The sequence below is a fragment of the Pelmatolapia mariae genome, linkage group LG3_W (genome assembly GCF_036321145.2).
Source record: "Pelmatolapia mariae isolate MD_Pm_ZW linkage group LG3_W, Pm_UMD_F_2, whole genome shotgun sequence".
In the NCBI taxonomy this organism is placed as follows: domain Eukaryota; kingdom Metazoa; phylum Chordata; class Actinopteri; order Cichliformes; family Cichlidae; genus Pelmatolapia; species Pelmatolapia mariae.
In genome coordinates this window covers 58,958,736-58,975,102 of record NC_086229.1, presented here as the reverse complement: position 1 = coordinate 58,975,102, position 16,367 = coordinate 58,958,736, and the positions used below count along the sequence as shown (strand labels likewise).

At 41.6% G+C, this 16,367-nt stretch overlaps 1 protein-coding gene and 1 pseudogene across 1 annotated transcript; one reads left to right on the top strand and one right to left on the bottom strand.

Annotated features, from left to right (window-relative positions):
• The first annotated feature begins 268 nt into the window (after nt 1-268).
• On the top strand, nt 269-1,171 carry LOC134623819 (uncharacterized). Its single transcript, XM_063468832.2, has one exon. The coding sequence runs from the start codon at nt 299-301 to the stop codon at nt 1,169-1,171; it is 873 nt and encodes a 290-aa protein (XP_063324902.2). The 5' UTR covers nt 269-298.
• Nucleotides 1,172-9,432: 8,261 nt separating this feature from the next.
• On the bottom strand, nt 9,433-13,987 carry LOC134623817 (serine protease FAM111A-like; annotated as a pseudogene).
• Between the last annotated feature and the right edge of the window lie 2,380 nt (nt 13,988-16,367).

Sequence of the window (16,367 nt, the reverse complement as noted above, 5' to 3'; positions counted from 1 at the left end):
TTCAATTAGAACCAAGTATTTGAGTTGATGATTGTAATTTGTTGTTGTAATTTGTGTTTTAAATATTTTTAGACTGATGTCTTGTTTCCTTTACAATATTATACATTAAAGTATAATATTGTAAAGGAAACAAAACATCAATCAAAAAATTGTCCTTTTTTTTTTTAATTCGGGCTACTTAAATTTATTTTGGGCTACCAAAAACTGACGAGTGCCTGCCCGAAGGGCTACCAGGGATTTTGAAATTTTGCGAGCCCTGCGCTAGCTTAGCTTAGCTCGTAGCCGACTCGTTAGCACCATGGCTACTTCACCTGTCCCTCCTGCACTTTCCTGCTCATTGTGTCAGATGTTTAGTTACTCCTCGGCCTCCTTTAGCAGTAATGATACCTGTAACAAATGTAGCATATTTGCAGCTCTGGAGGCCAGGATTACTGAATTGGAGACTCGGCTTCGCACCCTTCATTCACCCGTAGCTAGCCAGGCCCCTGCAGCTGGTGCAGCCGAAGATAGCGTAGGCCCCGCTAGCTGTTCCCCGGCAGACCCCAAGCAGCTGGGGAAAGAGGGTGGTTGGGTGATGGTGAGGAGGAAGCATAGTCTTAAACAGAAGCCCCAGGTACACCACCAACCTTTTCATGTGTCTAACCGTTTTTCCCCACTCGGCGACACACCCGCCGGGGGTCAAACTCTGGTAATTGGTGATTCGGTTCTCAGACATGTGAAGCTAGAGACACCGGCAACCATAGTCAATTGTCTTCCAGGGGCCAGAGCAGGCGACATTGAAGGAAATTTAAAACTGCTGGCTAAGGGTAAACGTAAATACAGTAAGATCATAATTCACGTCGGCAGTAATGACACCCGGTTACGCCAATCGGAGGTCACTAAAATCAATATTGAATCGGTGTGTAACTTTGCCAAAATAATGTCGGACTCTGTAGTTTTCTCTGGTCCCCTCCCCAATCAGACCAGGAGTGACATGTTTAGCCGCATGTTCTCCTTAAATTGCTGGCTGTCTGAGTGGTGTCCCAGAAACGATGTGGGCTTCATAGATAATTGGCAAACCTTCTGGAGGAAACCTGGTCTTGTTAGGAGAGACGGCATCCATCCCACTTTGGATGGAGCAGCTCTCATTTCTAGAAATATGGACCAATTTATTAAATCCCCCAAAATATGACTATCCAGAGTTGGGACCAGGAAGCAGAGTTGCAGTCTTACACGCCTCTCTGCAGCTTCTCTCCTCCTGCTACCCCCCCAAAAACCCATCTCCATTGAGACTGTGTCAGCTCCCAAAATGACAAAAAACAAACCAAAAACCAGCAACAAACAACTTAAACATAAAAAATCAAAAAGAAAGAACAATACAGAATCCACATCTGAACCAAAGAGTAAAACAGTGAAATGTGGATTATTAAATATTAGGTCTCTCTCCTCCAAGTCTCTGTTAGTACATGACTTAATAATTGATCAACAAATCGATTTACTCTGCCTTACAGAAACCTGGTTGCAGCCGGATGATTATGTTAGTTTAAATGAATCAACACCCCCGAGTCATTCTAACTACCAGAAATCTCGAAGCACAGGCCGAGGGGGCGGTGTGGCAGCAATTTCTCACACCAGTCTATTAATTAACGAAAGACAAAGACAGACTTTTAATTCATTTGAAAGCCTGATGCTTAGCCTTGTCCAACCCAGCTGTAAAACTCAGAAACCAGTCTAACTTGTTATCATCTATCGTCCACCTGGGCCTTACACAGAGTTTCTCTCTGATTTCTCAGACTTTTTATCTGATTTAGTGCTCAGCTCAGATAAAATAATTATTGTGGGTGATTTTAACATCCATGTAGATGCTAAAAATGACAGCCTCAACATTGCATTTAATCTGTTATTAGACTCAATTGGCTTCCCTCAAAATGTAAAAGAACCCACCCACCACTTTAATCACACTCTAGATTTTATTTTAACATGTGGCATAGAAACTGAACATTTAACAGTGTTTCCTGAAAACCCTCTGCTGTCTGATCATTTCCTGATAACATTTAAATTTACAATAATTGATTACACAGCAATGGAGAGTAGACTTTATCAAAGTAGATGTCTTTCTGAAAGTGCTATAACTAAGTTTAAGAATATAATCCACCCACTGTTATCATCTTCAATGCCCTGTACCAACATAGAGCAGAGCAGCTATCTGAACGCTACTCCAACAGAGGTTGATTATCTTGTTAATAATTTTACCTCCTCACTACGTACGACTCTGGATACTGTAGCTCCTGTGAAAACTAAGGTCTCAAATCCGAAGTCCCTGACTCCATGGTATAATTCTCAAACACGTAGCCTAAAGCAGATAACTCGTAAGCTGGAGAGGAAATGGAGTGTCACAAATTTAGAGGATCATCATTTAGCCTGGAAAAATCGTTTGCTGCTTTATAAGAAAGCCCTCCGCAAAGCCAGAACATCTTACTATTCGTCACTGATTTAAGAAAATAAGAACAACCCTAGGTTTCTCTTCAGCACTGTAGCCAGGCTGACAAAAAGTCAGAGCTCTACTGAGCCAACAATCCCTTTAACGTTAACTAGTAATGACTTCATGAACTTCTTCACAAATAAAATTTTTATCATTAGAGAAAAAATTACCAATAATCATCCCACACATGTAATATTATCTACAGATCGATGTTAAGATAGACTCTTTTTCTCCAATTGATCGTTCTGAGTTAACTTCAATAATTAATTCCTCCAAACCATCAACGTGTCTTTTAGACCCCATTCCTACAAAACTGCTCAAAGAAGTCCTGCCATTAATTAATTCTTCAATCTTAAATATGATCAACCTATCTCTAATAATCGGCTATTGTGAGGATAAAGGAAAATTGCTTCATTATTACAATATATTTCATAGCTTTGCCATAGCATTAATCACACTGCTTATAGCTTTAAGATGGCCTTGAGACATTTAAACATACTGACACCATATTAATCTTTCACAGGTGCAGTCATAACCATTTTTATATTGTTATATCTTTACACACATATTGCAGCTCTATGGCCTTAAAAGAGTTGAAGCTTTCCCAGGTAATTAAAGGTCACAAGCTTCATTCAGCGCTATGTCTGGGTGATCCATAGGTAAGGAAGTCGGGAGCTTAAGAAAGATTGCACACATGCTTACAAAACACATATATATTACATATAACCTAGAAACAGATTTGAGTGGAGGCCTGAAGGCACTCAGTTAACATGCTGCACTGGAGCTTCTGTCTTGACAACAGGTGACGAGTGGAGAGGACCAGCCCCTGGAGACCACAGAGGCCTGAGTTTATTGCCTTCTTTGGAAGAAGATGCCAAAAGAGGAACTTCTGTGTCTGCAGTTAATTCTTAAAATACATAAATGTTCTGTACATGCAAATTATGTGATTGTAAACGCAAGACGGGGCGTCATAATACCTGGATGCTATAAAAGCAACCTGAAGTATAATTTTGGTGAAGACCTTTGCTGATGTGTGCAGTGATTGTCTTCCCGCGGGTGTACTTCAATAAAAGATCGCTTTGACCCAAACCTTCTGGACTGTCTTGGTTTTGTACTCTCCACCAATTTCGAACCCATAACACTATGTACCACAGGCCTTCAAGGTGGCTGTAGTTAAACCTTTACTTAAAAAGCCATCTCTAGACCCAGCTGTCTTAGCTAATTACAGGCCAATCTCCAACCTTCCTTTCATATGAAAAATCCTTGAAAGAGTAGTTGTCAAACAGCTAACAGATCATCTGCAGAGGAATGGCTTATTTGAAGAGTTTCAGTCAGGTTTCAGAGCTCATCACAGCACAGAAACAGCTTTAGTGAAGGTTACAAATGATCTTCTTATGGCCTCTGACAGTGGACTCATCTCTGTGCTTGTCCTGCTAGACCTTAGTGCTGCGTTCGATACTGTTGACCATAATATCCTATTAGAGCGATTAGAACATGCTGTAGGTATTACAGGTACTGTGCTGCAGTGGTTTGTATCATATCTATCTAATAGACGCCAATTTGTTCAAGTAAATGGAGAGTCCTCTTCACCCACTAAGGTCAATTATGGTGTTCCACAGGGTTCAGTGCTAGGACCAATTCTATTTACATTATACATGCTTCCCCTAGGCAGCATCATTAGAAGACATAGCATAAATTTTCACTGCTATGCAGATGACACGCAGCTCTATCTATCCATGAAGCCAGGTAACACACACCAATTAGTTAAACTGCAGGAATGTCTTAAAGACATAAAGACCTGGATGGCCACTAACTTTCTGCTTCTTAATTCAGATAAAACTGAGGTTATTGTACTTGGCCCTGAAAATCTTAGAAATATGGTATCTAACCAGATTCGTACTCTGGATGGCATTACCTTGGCCTCCAGTAATGCTGTGAGGAACCTTGGAGTCATTTTTGACCAGGACATGTCCTTCAACGCACATATTAAACAAATATGTAAGACTGCTTTCTTCCATTTGCGCAACATCTCTAAAATTAGAAATATCCTGTCTCAGAGTGGTGCTGAAAAACTAGTTGATGCCTTCATTACTTCCAGGCTGGACTACTGTAATTCATTATTATCAGGATGTCCTTAAAAACTCCCTGAAAAGTCTTCAGCTAATCCAAAATGCTGCAGCAAGAGTACTGACAGGGACTAGAAAGAGAGAGCATATTTCTCCTCTTTTGGCTTCCCTTCATTGGCTTCCTGTTAAATCCAGAATTGAATTCAAAATCCTGCTCCTCACATACCAGGTCTTAAATAATCAGGCCCCATCTTATCTTAATGACCTTGTAGTACCATATCACCCTATTAGAGCACTTCGCTCTCGCTCTGCAGGCCTACTTGTTGTTCCTAGAGTATTTAAAAGTAGAATGGGAGGGAGAGCCTTCAGTTTTCAGGCCCCTCTTCTGTGGAACCAGCTTCCAGTTTGGATTCGGGAGACAGACACTATCTCTACTTTCAAGATTAGGCTTAAAACTTTCCTTTTTGCTAAAGCATATAGTTAGGGCTGGACCAGGTGACCCTGAATCCTCCCTTAGTTATGCTGCAATAGACATAGGCTGCCGGGGATTCCCATGATACATTGAGTTTTTCCTTTCCAGCCACTCACTATGTGTTAATAGACCTCTCTGCATCGAATCATATCTGTTATTAATCTCTGTCTCTCTTCCACAGCATGTCTTTCATCCTGTTTTCCTTCTTCACCCCAACCGGTCGCAGCAGATGGCCGCCCCTCCCTGAGCCTGGTTCTGCCGGAGGTTTCTTCCTGTTAAAAGGGAGTTTTTCCTTCCCACTGTCCCCAAAGTGCTTGGTCATAGGGGGTCATATGATATGATTGTTGGGGTTTTCTCTGTATTTATTATTGTGCTATCTACTGTACAATAGGCCTTGAGGCGACTTTTGTTGTGATTTGGCGCTATATAAATAAAATTGAATTGAATTGAGGTAAATGGATGCAAATAACTTTGTTGTTTGCAAAACTTGTGCATAGGATTTTAAAATTGACAATTAATATTTGCATTTGAAGTTATGAAATATGATTCATTAAACATGTTTATGGTTGTTACAGTAAAAATATAACTTTTTCTACTCTGATTTTATGTTTTTTGTCTGATTTTAGATCAATTCTGGTTATACAGTATGACAAAATGAGAACATAACTGTATATTCAGGCACGTGAGGTTGTGCTAAAAAGAATGAAACTAAACAAGGCAAAGCAAATATTTTTAAAGGTAATATGTGGAGGGAAAATCAAGAGTAGTAAAAAAATGGCCAATTATACCCTGGACCCCAGAGGGTTACACGTTTTTTGTTTTTTTTTAAAGTAACGCAATAGTTACTTTAAACAATTCCTTGGTGGCAGAGCCCCTGGTGTTGATGAGGTCCGCCCCGAGTTCCTGAAGGCTCTGGACGTTGTAGGGCTGTCCTGGTTGACACGCCTCTGCAATGTTGCGTGGAGATCAGGGGCAGTATCCCTGGACTGGCAGACCGGGGTGGTGGTCCCCATCTTTAAGAAGGGAGACCGGAGGGTGTGTTCCAATTACAGGGGAATCACACTCCTCAGCCTCGCTGGGAAAGTCTATGCCAGGGTGCTGCAAAGGAGAGTTCGTCCGCTAGTCGAACCTCAGATACAGGAGGAACAATGCAGTTTTCGTCCTGGTCGCGAAACACTGGACCAGCTCTTTAGCCTCTCGAGGATACTTGAGGGTGCATGGGAGTTTGCCCAACCAGTCTACATGTGTTTTGTGGACTTGGAGAAGGCATTCGACCGTGTCCCTCGGGGTGTCCTGTGGGAGGTGTTGCGGGAGTATGGGGTGTCTGGCCCATTGCTACGGGCCATTCGATCCCTATACAACCGTTGCAAGAGTTTGGTTCGCATTGCCGGTAATAAGTCAGACTCGTTCCCGGTGGGTGATGGGCTCCGCCAGGGCTGCCCTTTGTCACCGGTTCTGTTCATAATTTTTATGGACAGGATTTCTAGGCGCAGCCAAGTGGCGGAGGGCTTTCACTTCGGTGGCCTCAGAATCTCATCTCTGCTTTTTGCGGATGATGTGGTTCTGTTGGCTTCATCGAGTGAAGGCCTCCAGCTCGCACTGGAACGGTTCGCAGCTGAGTGTGAAGCAGCGGGAATGAGGATCAGCACCTCCAAATCTGAGGCCATGGTTCTCAGCCGGAAAAGGGTGGAGTGCCCACTCCGGGTCGGGGATGAGTTTCTGCCCCAAGTGGAAGAGTTCGAGTATCTCGGGGTCTTGTTCGCGAGTGATGGGAGAAGGGAGCCGGAGATCGACAGACGGATTGGTGCTGCTGTAATAAGTCGGACTCATTCCCGGTGGGTGATGGGCTCCGCCAGGGCTGCCCTTTGTCACCGGTTCTGTTCATAATTTTTATGGACAGGATTTCTAGGCGCAGCCAAGTGGCGGAGGGCTTTCACTTCGGTGGCCTCAGAATCTCATCTCTGCTTTTTGCGGATGATGTGGTTCTGTTGGCTTCATCGAGTGAAGGCCTCCAGCTCGCACTGGAACGGTTCGCAGCTGAGTGTTAAGCAGCGGGAATGAGGATCAGCACCTCCAAATCTGAGGCCATGGTTCTCAGCCGGAAAAGGGTGGAGTGCCCACTCCGGGTCGGGGATGAGTTTCTGCCCCAAGTGGAAGAGTTCAAGTATCTCGGGGTCTTGTTCGCGAGTGATGGGAGAAGGGAGCCCGAGATCGACAGACGGATTGGTGCTGCGGCTGCAGTGATGCGGACGCTGCACCGGTCCGTCGTGGTGAAGAGGGAGCTGAGTGTAAAAGCGAAGCTCTCAATTTACCGGTCGATCTACGTCCCTACCCTCACCTATGGCCACGAGCTGTGGGTAGTGAACCTCCCCTACTCCCTAAACAACCAAGTGTCACATGTTGCCATATCATTTTTTTGATTGTCTGACATGGTAAACTCTAACACCAATAGGGAAGGGGTATTTTTTGTTATTCTTTTTTCACTCGCAAAGGGAGAGTGTATGCTAGCGCTGTCTGTAGAAAACGCCGTTTTTACCGTTCTTCCCGCTGTAAACACCACTGTTTTGTTCAGAAAAAAACATTGCGTGTATTTTTTATCATAACTCTGGTTTTACGTGGCCCATCGACACAATTCAAAAACTGGTATGTAGTTTGAAGTCCGCACTTTCGACCCAAGTTGAAATGGAGACTCTGACGTGCTGCATCTTGTAGCTGTGTCGTCTTAAATTGGTCATGTGATTTTGACGCGCCGGCGTGTCCAGCGACCCCAGAGGGTTAATTACTTTTAGAATATTGTAACTCAGTTACTAACGGCGTTACTTTTTTGAAGAAGTAACTAGTAACTATAATTGAATTACTTTTTCAAAGTAACTTGCCCAACACTGCTTATGACTGACTTTAAGTGTCTCGTTCGAGTTCACTCTTGAGGCTCATCTGTTTGCGGACAGCACGTAGTGACGGTGCTGGGGGTGGACTTTCAGATCGTCGCCTTGCTCAGCCCTCCACTTCAGCAGGCTAGGCTGCCAGCCCCCCTCCCTGTCTGTCGACAGCACGGGGTGGCTTCGGCTCTGTGGATGGACAGGTCTCATCCCTAGCTTGACCTGCTACTGCAGGCTGTGTTCCCCTGGCATGTTGCTTGCTTCGCCGGCTTACACTCCAGTCGGACCTTGCTGTGGTGAGTGAGTCTTCTCCAGCCTGTAGTGCCGATTCTCTATCTGGTGTATTGCCCGCTTGTCGTACACTTATGCGACCAACGGTATCCTACTTGGCAGCTCGGTGTGCTGTGCTCCCTGGCAATTTGCCTCACGGTTCACAGGCTGACCTTGAGCGGCCGATTACTTGCGGTCCTGCATCCTGCATTACCAGTTCAGGCCAGTCTGGCGTCTGCAGACTGCTGCCTCCAACCCCCGGCTTGGCCTTCACGTCTGGCAAAGCCCTGACCAAGGTGGTGTGTATATCAGTACATTTGTTAGTGGTTCATTGGCACCTTCACTCTCGAGGGTTTAGTTACACTGTCTCCTCGTGGAGTGTCTTACATGTTCCATATGTACGGGGTAACTCTGTACCCCGGTGTGGAGAGATAGTCTCAATATGCTAGAGAACATATGGTTACTGTGTAAGCTTGGTTCTGTTAGTGGGAGACTATCTCTCCACCGTCAGGCCACTCGGAGATGCATTCTGATCAAACTATCACCAATGTGTAGTCTGCACAGCTGTTTTATACTTGAGCTGTGGGGCGTGGCTGGGCAAGCTGGAGTGTCTTAAAAAAAAAAATATATATATATATATATATATATATACATACATATATATATATATATATGAAGTATATATATATGACTGAAGAAGTCACTTGGATGAAACAAAACGTTTCTCCCACCAGTTTTAAAAAATTGAACCACTCCAACATGAAGGTGAGTTTAGCATTTATTTTTTTAATTTTATGCAGAACTGAAATAATAACAGGAAAAACGGATTGGTGTTACTCACTATGACAGGTTTTATCTTTGGGAAGTTTTGCCACAAAGACATGTACACCAAACCTCACAAAATGTGTCTGACAGAAAATCTTTTCCTGTGTGGGTTTTCAAGAATAGAGTGTAAAGAATCTTGACTTGCAATAAACAAATTTCCTTTTCAACAGGAAGGAAAGTTAAAAACAAAGAAGCATTACAGGTCATAATGACAACACTAAACATGTCACAAACAGGTTAACAGCATGTGGTTTGTATTACATTGTACTAAACATACACAGCAATGTTAAAACACAAGGTGTAAAAAAAACATGATTTTCAAAGGATGGTTTTCCTTCCACCTTAGAGGCACAGGTTCAGGTTACATCTTATGTGTTCAATTCTTTGAAGAATAATGCATTAGAAAAACAGGAATCTCTGCAATCAGAAATAGTTTGCCACTTGCCCTAATCTGTATACCTAACTGACTTCCATTGGCTCCTCAGCATTGAGTATCTCTTTCAGGTGTGGGTTTCTTTTTGCTGCCTTCTCAGCTTTCTTCAACAGCTCTTCATTTTCACTTTCCTTCAGATTTCCAACAAAGTTTTCAAATATAGTAAGAAGAGGAATGGCATATTCAATGAGGCTCTCATCACTGTTGACTGAATCACAGATATAACCTGCAGCGTGCAAACCAAAAACTCTGCCAAGTCCATCAAACACTGGAGAACCAGAGGCACCGTGATACATGAAAGTGTGGTAGGTCGCTACTTTTCCTGCTTTACTTCCACCTATCAATATTTCATTAATGCCATGCTTTTTGAGCCAATCACTGATTGTTTTGATGATGACTAGGTTTTTGTACTGATGTAAATGTTCATCAATAGCCTGACCTCTCTTATCTGTCTCAATGATACATGTAGGATTCATTTTTTTCACCCCCCTACTGGGTGTCCAATGATGCAGGCCTTACCATTGGCAGGCAGTGGTCCAAACTCACTGAGCAGCCCTGGTGGTACCTTTATGTTCTGTGCTCTTGTTTGCTGGTTTGGTTTTGAGCCTTCAGGGTTGAGCTCCAGAACTGCATAATCTAGCTCAGCATCAAAGTCAATGAATGTATTCTCTGCTCTAAAGTAGTACAAATTTGTTTCTGGCTCAGACTTCTCGTAGTCAAATACAGCAAGCACTTCTACATCCTGCTGCAGCTCCTTTCCTTCAATGTAACCTTTAAACAAATGTGCGCTAGTCAGGATAAAAGTATCAAACAGCACAAAGCCTGTTCCCATAGAAACATCCTTAACAATGACTTTGCAAACTGATTTTCCCAGTTCTAGCAGCTTCCTGACTCTGTGAACTTCACTGAAGGACTGCTGGATCTTTCCAAAGTTCTCCTTGCTGAGATTCACTGTTTCCTGATACAAATCACCAGGGAATCTACTCTCCATCCATCGTTTCAGATCTGGAAACTGCTCATGCAGTAGTTCATAAATCTTGTTTGTATCAACATCACTGCTGGTTTCTTTCACTGCGGTTTTTACATGGATTCCCTCCTGTTGTGCTAAATAGAGGATTTCTGACCCTGATCTTCTTTCACACTTACTTTGAGAATTGTTTGATGGGCTTTCTTGCGGCTTTCCATTGTGTTCTTTTCTATCTTTTGGAAGGCGTATCTTGAATTGTTTCTTGTGTAGTTTTTCTACCTTTTGTGTGCATACAGTGAGGCGTTTGGGATCCTGATTGTTGGACAGCTCAAAGTTGCCAAGATCATCAATGAAGCGACCGTCTCTCTTCAGAGCCTCAGCCACAGTTATTCCCTTTTCTCCATAAACACAGAGGTTCTTGAACTGTTTTACATTGTTATTTTTTAAAAAAGTTCCTTTGTTTTAGTGTGTAGCCCACCAACTGTGTCTATAAAGAAGATAGAATAGTGCTCTTTTGGATGCACTATTTTGGAATGTTGGACTTTACCTTCAACTTTTTCTGCTCTACATGATATGATCAGACTCTCACCATCATCAATACAAGAACAAGGGAAATGTGTTGCAACGCTTGACTTCTTATCCTCTTTACCTAGCTGAATGATAATGTTCTCATCTGCACACTTAATCTTCTCATTTCATTTCTCATTTGATTTTATGGCTTCCAGCACTGTGCAAAGCTGATTACACTGAACAGTGTATTCATAACTAGCTTGATTGAATTTCACCGTAAATTCATGGGAATGTTGAACCTAGAGGAAATTAGAGTGAGATGGTTAGCAACAGAGTGGTGCTAAAGAAGCAGAGCAGTATTTTGGTCATGTAATGTAACATGGTATGCTTACAGTGAAATCACTGTCATTTTCGTCCTTTGGTCGAGTTGGCGTAAATCCCTGTAGAAATAACAGATATTAAAATATATAAATCATATCAAATTATTCAAGATTCAAAGTGTTTATTGTCATGTGTCCAAAGAAAAAAAAGCATTTCTCTGTGCAATGAAATTCTTTCTTTGCTGTCCACCCTCAGATGCCGATTTATATATACAATAGAAATAGAACAGAAAAATTACAAATAGTACAAATAAATAAACGAAGACAGAATAGGAGACAAAATATTGAAGTGTGAAACAGAGATGTGTGCAAAAGAGCTGTAGCTTAATATGCTGGCCTAATATGGAGGATGACCTGATGTGCAAAAAATTATTATTACTGTTCAAAAATAGGTCAGCTGTTCAATGGCAGTGGGGAAGAAGGAGTTGTTGAGTCTGGATGTTCTGGATTTCATACTTCTAAACCTTCGTCCCAAGGGCAGAAGTGTGAACAGTCTATGTTGGGGGTGTGTAGGGTCTTTGAGGATGGAGGCAGCTCTCCTCTGGACTCTGTGATTGTAGATGCTCTGCAGAGAGGGCAGCGGACTCCTGGTGATCTTCTCCGCAGTTGTTATCACTCTCTGCAGGCATTTGCTCTCCATAGCAGTGGTACTGCTGTACCATGCAGTGATGCAGCTGGTCAGTGTGCTCTCCACAGTGCAGCTGTAGAAGCTGCAGAGGATCTTGGCCGACATACCAAATTTCGTCAGCCTCCTCAGGAAATAAAGCCGGTGCTCAGCCTTCTTGATCAGCTGTGTGGTGTTCAGTGTCCAGGTGAGGTCCTCAGAGATGTAGACGCCCAGGTACCTAAAGCTGCTCACCCTCTCCACTTCAAGGCCCCGGATAATCAGCGGCTGGTGAGGCCTCCTCTTCTTCCACTATCATCTCCTTTGTCTTGTCAGTGTTGAGGGTGAGGTTGTTGTCCTCATCTCTGTCCTACAAGCCGCTCCGTCCCCTCCAGTGATGCGACCGATCACTGCAGTGTCATGCGCGAACTTCAAAATGATGTTTTCTTTGTTGGAGGCGACACAGTCATATGTGCACAGGGTGTAGAGGATGGGGCTGAGGATGCAACCTTGTGAAACTCCAGTGTTTGTAATAATATTGGCTGAAGTCCTGTTTTTTTTTAATGTTAACCTAATAATGTCTTTTGTTTTGCTTTGTTTATTTAGTTTGTAATGTGTATGTAGATTATTTAAAAATACCTTTATAAGATAAGATACCTTTATTAGTCCCACAAGGGGAAATTTCATGTTAAGGCTGCCGACCTATTGCATGCAATGGCAGCACTATCTTTCCCTCCGACCATACATACATTACACAAAAACATCACATGGGGAAGACAGGTCAGTACGGAGCCCCGCAGGGGACATGGGAGAAAAAAAATTACGATGAACTTTTGCGAGATCTCGCAAAACTAACTCGGGATCTCGCAAAATTTTTGCGAGATCTCGCAAAAGTTATAGCCGCATTCTTCGGAGGCCGCCAGCCGAAGCCGACCGGGAGGTCGAGGCACGATGTGCCGGGAGAGCGGTGTTCCTCCCGGCTGTAGTAGGTCTCAACCTACCGTTAGCTTTGAGATGGTGGGTGTCAGATCTCCGAAAACGTCGGAGCACTTTTGCAAATATGTGATGTCTTGTAAACCGAGCAGATATTTGACGTTTATACAGCTACATTCACGCCTCAAAATATCTTAAAAATTTTTTTTTGTGACCCAGAAAGAGTAATATTACAAGTAAGTAGCTGCCGCCATTGTTGGAATTCAACTTTTGCGAGATCTCGCAAAAGTTTTGCAAGATCCCGAGTTTGTTTTGCAAGATCTCGCAAAAAGCCGTCTTAATTTTTTTTTCTCCCATGTCCCCTGCGGGGCTCTGTAGGTCAGAAAGGTATAACAATGGAAAATGCACCACATGAGGAAAGATAAGGAGAAAAAAATAACTCCCCCCAGACTGAGTTCCAACAGGGAGCTTTTTTTTTTTTAAACTTTATTTTTATTTATTTTTAGGAACAGGAACATTAACATTTACACAGACAGGGCAAAGAAAAAAGCTAAACAAAATAAGTAGAAGTACCAACAGGGAGCTTTATGTTATGTTTTTTGAATATTTGGTATTAAAATGCAGCATTCTGATTACAAAAGTGTGAAAAATGGGGAATCTCCTTGTATGACTTTCCTTTGTCACAATTTGTGGGTTGCACACAGCCTTGGATAATATGAAGCAGACCCTTGCAGAGATGTAAAGCATGAAGTGGCCCTCAGACCAAATCACTGGTATGTGCATATCTCATCAATCATACTTCAACTCTCTATAAAGCTCACACATTTTCATTTTTCATTGACAGTGTCAGAAAGGTAAAAGTTTATATTTCATGATTACATAATATATTAAACATTTCAAAAACATACAAGCGTATTTATTGTTCAATCAGCTATTTTCACACTGCCATAAGACCTCACCTGAGGGGGATTAGGTCCTTCTGGCTGCATGCTTGCTCTGCTGCTGCTGCCACTGGGACTGTTCTGTTAAAAAAAAAAGAGAAAAGCACAGATAAATTAATTTGGCTGATAGATACACAATATAAGTGGGGAAGCAATAACATTGCAGTATTATTAGTTTTTACTTACCGGTTGCTTGGAAAGAAAGTCCCTAATATCCCCCATGTTCTTTGATCGTTTGGGAGGCATTTTCTCCTGCAATCATGAACATAAAAGCAGAGTATGTCAAGTGCTTGTTCTTAAGGCGGAAAAAAACTACGGTGTTTCAAACAGTTTTGTTGTCCAGAAAACTCACATTGAAAGTACGCACACCTCTGTTTTCTACTGTAGTTGTCAGGGAGTTAGGAAAGAGTTTAGATGTTGATATCCTGATAAAAATAAATAATTAATATCTAAAAATATCCAGAAATAAAAAATGCTGAAAATGCCTGTTGGCACACATTATGAGCAAATACTTGGAAAATGTCAAAATACAACTAACCATGGATGTCTTATGGGTTTCTCCAAGTTTCTCCAAGCTGAGGTTTAGTTGCTTTTGGAAAATACACTACACAAGTAGCAACAAATCGCCCACCAAAAGTCAAACGTGTGTGCTGCTTGTACTTACTTTTGAGCCTCTGAGCTAATCAGTATAGAGCCCTGCCCAGCAGCTAAGGTTGCTTAGAAGGAATTACACCAGAAGAAGTACATTTTTTTCTTTCCCTAAAAAGGCCTAACAGGAACATTTCCTGCTCTAGGAAACCAAAACATGGCCCATCATACTCATTTTTATATGTGTTGGATTTGATTTAATTTTGTAACAAACTAGATATGGTAGTCTGTCTGTAAGGGGGTAATTTAGCCAAACAACATAAAAAGCAAAATAAATGCTCAACAGGTATAAATTGTAATGAATTATTATGGTACATTAAATATCTTAGATTCCAAAATTACAACCAGAACGAAGCTGGGCCATGTTAAGATAAGACTGGTCTAATAACTGTCTGATATATCAAACATATATCAAACATCTATCAACATCTGCTATGCATAATCACATGCACTTAAAGCATCCTCTCCTGGTACTGTCTGCCAACCCCTCCACAAGCACCAATTCATCATCACAGCCATGTTCTGCCCCTGCAAGTCAGTTTCGCTGTCTGTTCAGCGTCCTGCAAGAAGGTAGGGTGGTGGTGGAGTTTGTAATGTTCACAATGGTATTTTATTAGTTGCTGGTTTAACCATGGATGAGGCAATGGCTGGTATGTTATTTTCTTTTCAATGACGTTCCTTGTTATGTGTTCATTGCTGGATTTATGGAAGAACATCAACTAATATTGCATATCCATAATTACTATAATGGATATAATTAAAAAATACTTACACTATAATGTTAATTAGAAGTGTAACGCAAAACAACCTGATTTTTAAGCCTCTTTTGAATTTTACTCAAATACAAATACTTTTCCCCCCTCAACAAATACAAATACAGATACAAATACTGGCTGCTTTGCACATCTCTACTTGCAAGCCTATGGGAAGGTGTTGTAGGTGGGAATCTGATGACATAAAAAAAAAAATCAGTTAATTATGAGTGGTCCCATATCATAAGCCTTACATTTCAGTAATCTTTTAAAACGTCAACACTGTGTCACAGTCTGGCTGTCATAATCTAAACTGGATGAGCTAAACATAACAAAAACCTGGAACATGGACGTAGACGTAGAAACCTGGCATGAGTTCATAATCTTGGAAGCATGACATGGAGACAAGGTAAAGTAACAGACACACAAGAAATGAATGAACACACACAGACTAAAAGCACATGGGGTTACCAGGGGAAATGGAAATACATGGCGAAACAGCTGACACAAATGAACATAACGACATCACAGTGGAAGAGTAAAACTAAACTAGAGATGGCACGATACCACATTTTTTTTAATGTCCGATACCGATATCATAAATTTGGATATTTGCCGATACCGATATGAATCCGATATAGTGTGTTTTTTAATCAATAAAACTGTTTTTTTAATATCTTGCTGCATTTTGTATAAGTTCATACTGAAGTTTAACCCCCCCCCCCAAAAGCTATTCTGTTATACCTAAAATATTTCATAGTTCAGCAATACTGATCAATCTGATAAAATTAAACCTACGCCATCCTCCCTATTCTGGTATTTTAAAGAGTACTTAGCAGGAATATTAAACAACCTAACTAACAGGGTTGCCAACTCCCAGCAAAAAAGAAGTAGGGAACCACCCCCCACCTTCTGCCTCGTGATGCTTAATCGACGTAATCAACTTTAATGTATTGCACGTGTAAAAAAAATGCACAGAAATCAATTATTTTTCCACAATAATTAAATAGATTCAACGTCTTTCATTAACAGAATTGCAGACTGCACAGACGGTACCTTCCCAAAGGAAAACGTACTATAGCTTACTCGGGTATATATTAGACTTAATATTTACTATATACAGTAATGGACTTCTATACGTTTTACATCTGATTAAAACTTTAGTTGTAAGATTCTGATAATTATTTCTTAAATATAGACGTTTTAAATGAGAATAAGAAAGAAAA

Bases quoted from the DNA above. Each gene is read 5' to 3' on its own strand.
- LOC134623819 (XM_063468832.2), top strand. From the start codon at position 299: ATGGCTACTTCACCTGTCCCTCCTGCACTTTCCTGCTCATTGTGTCAG.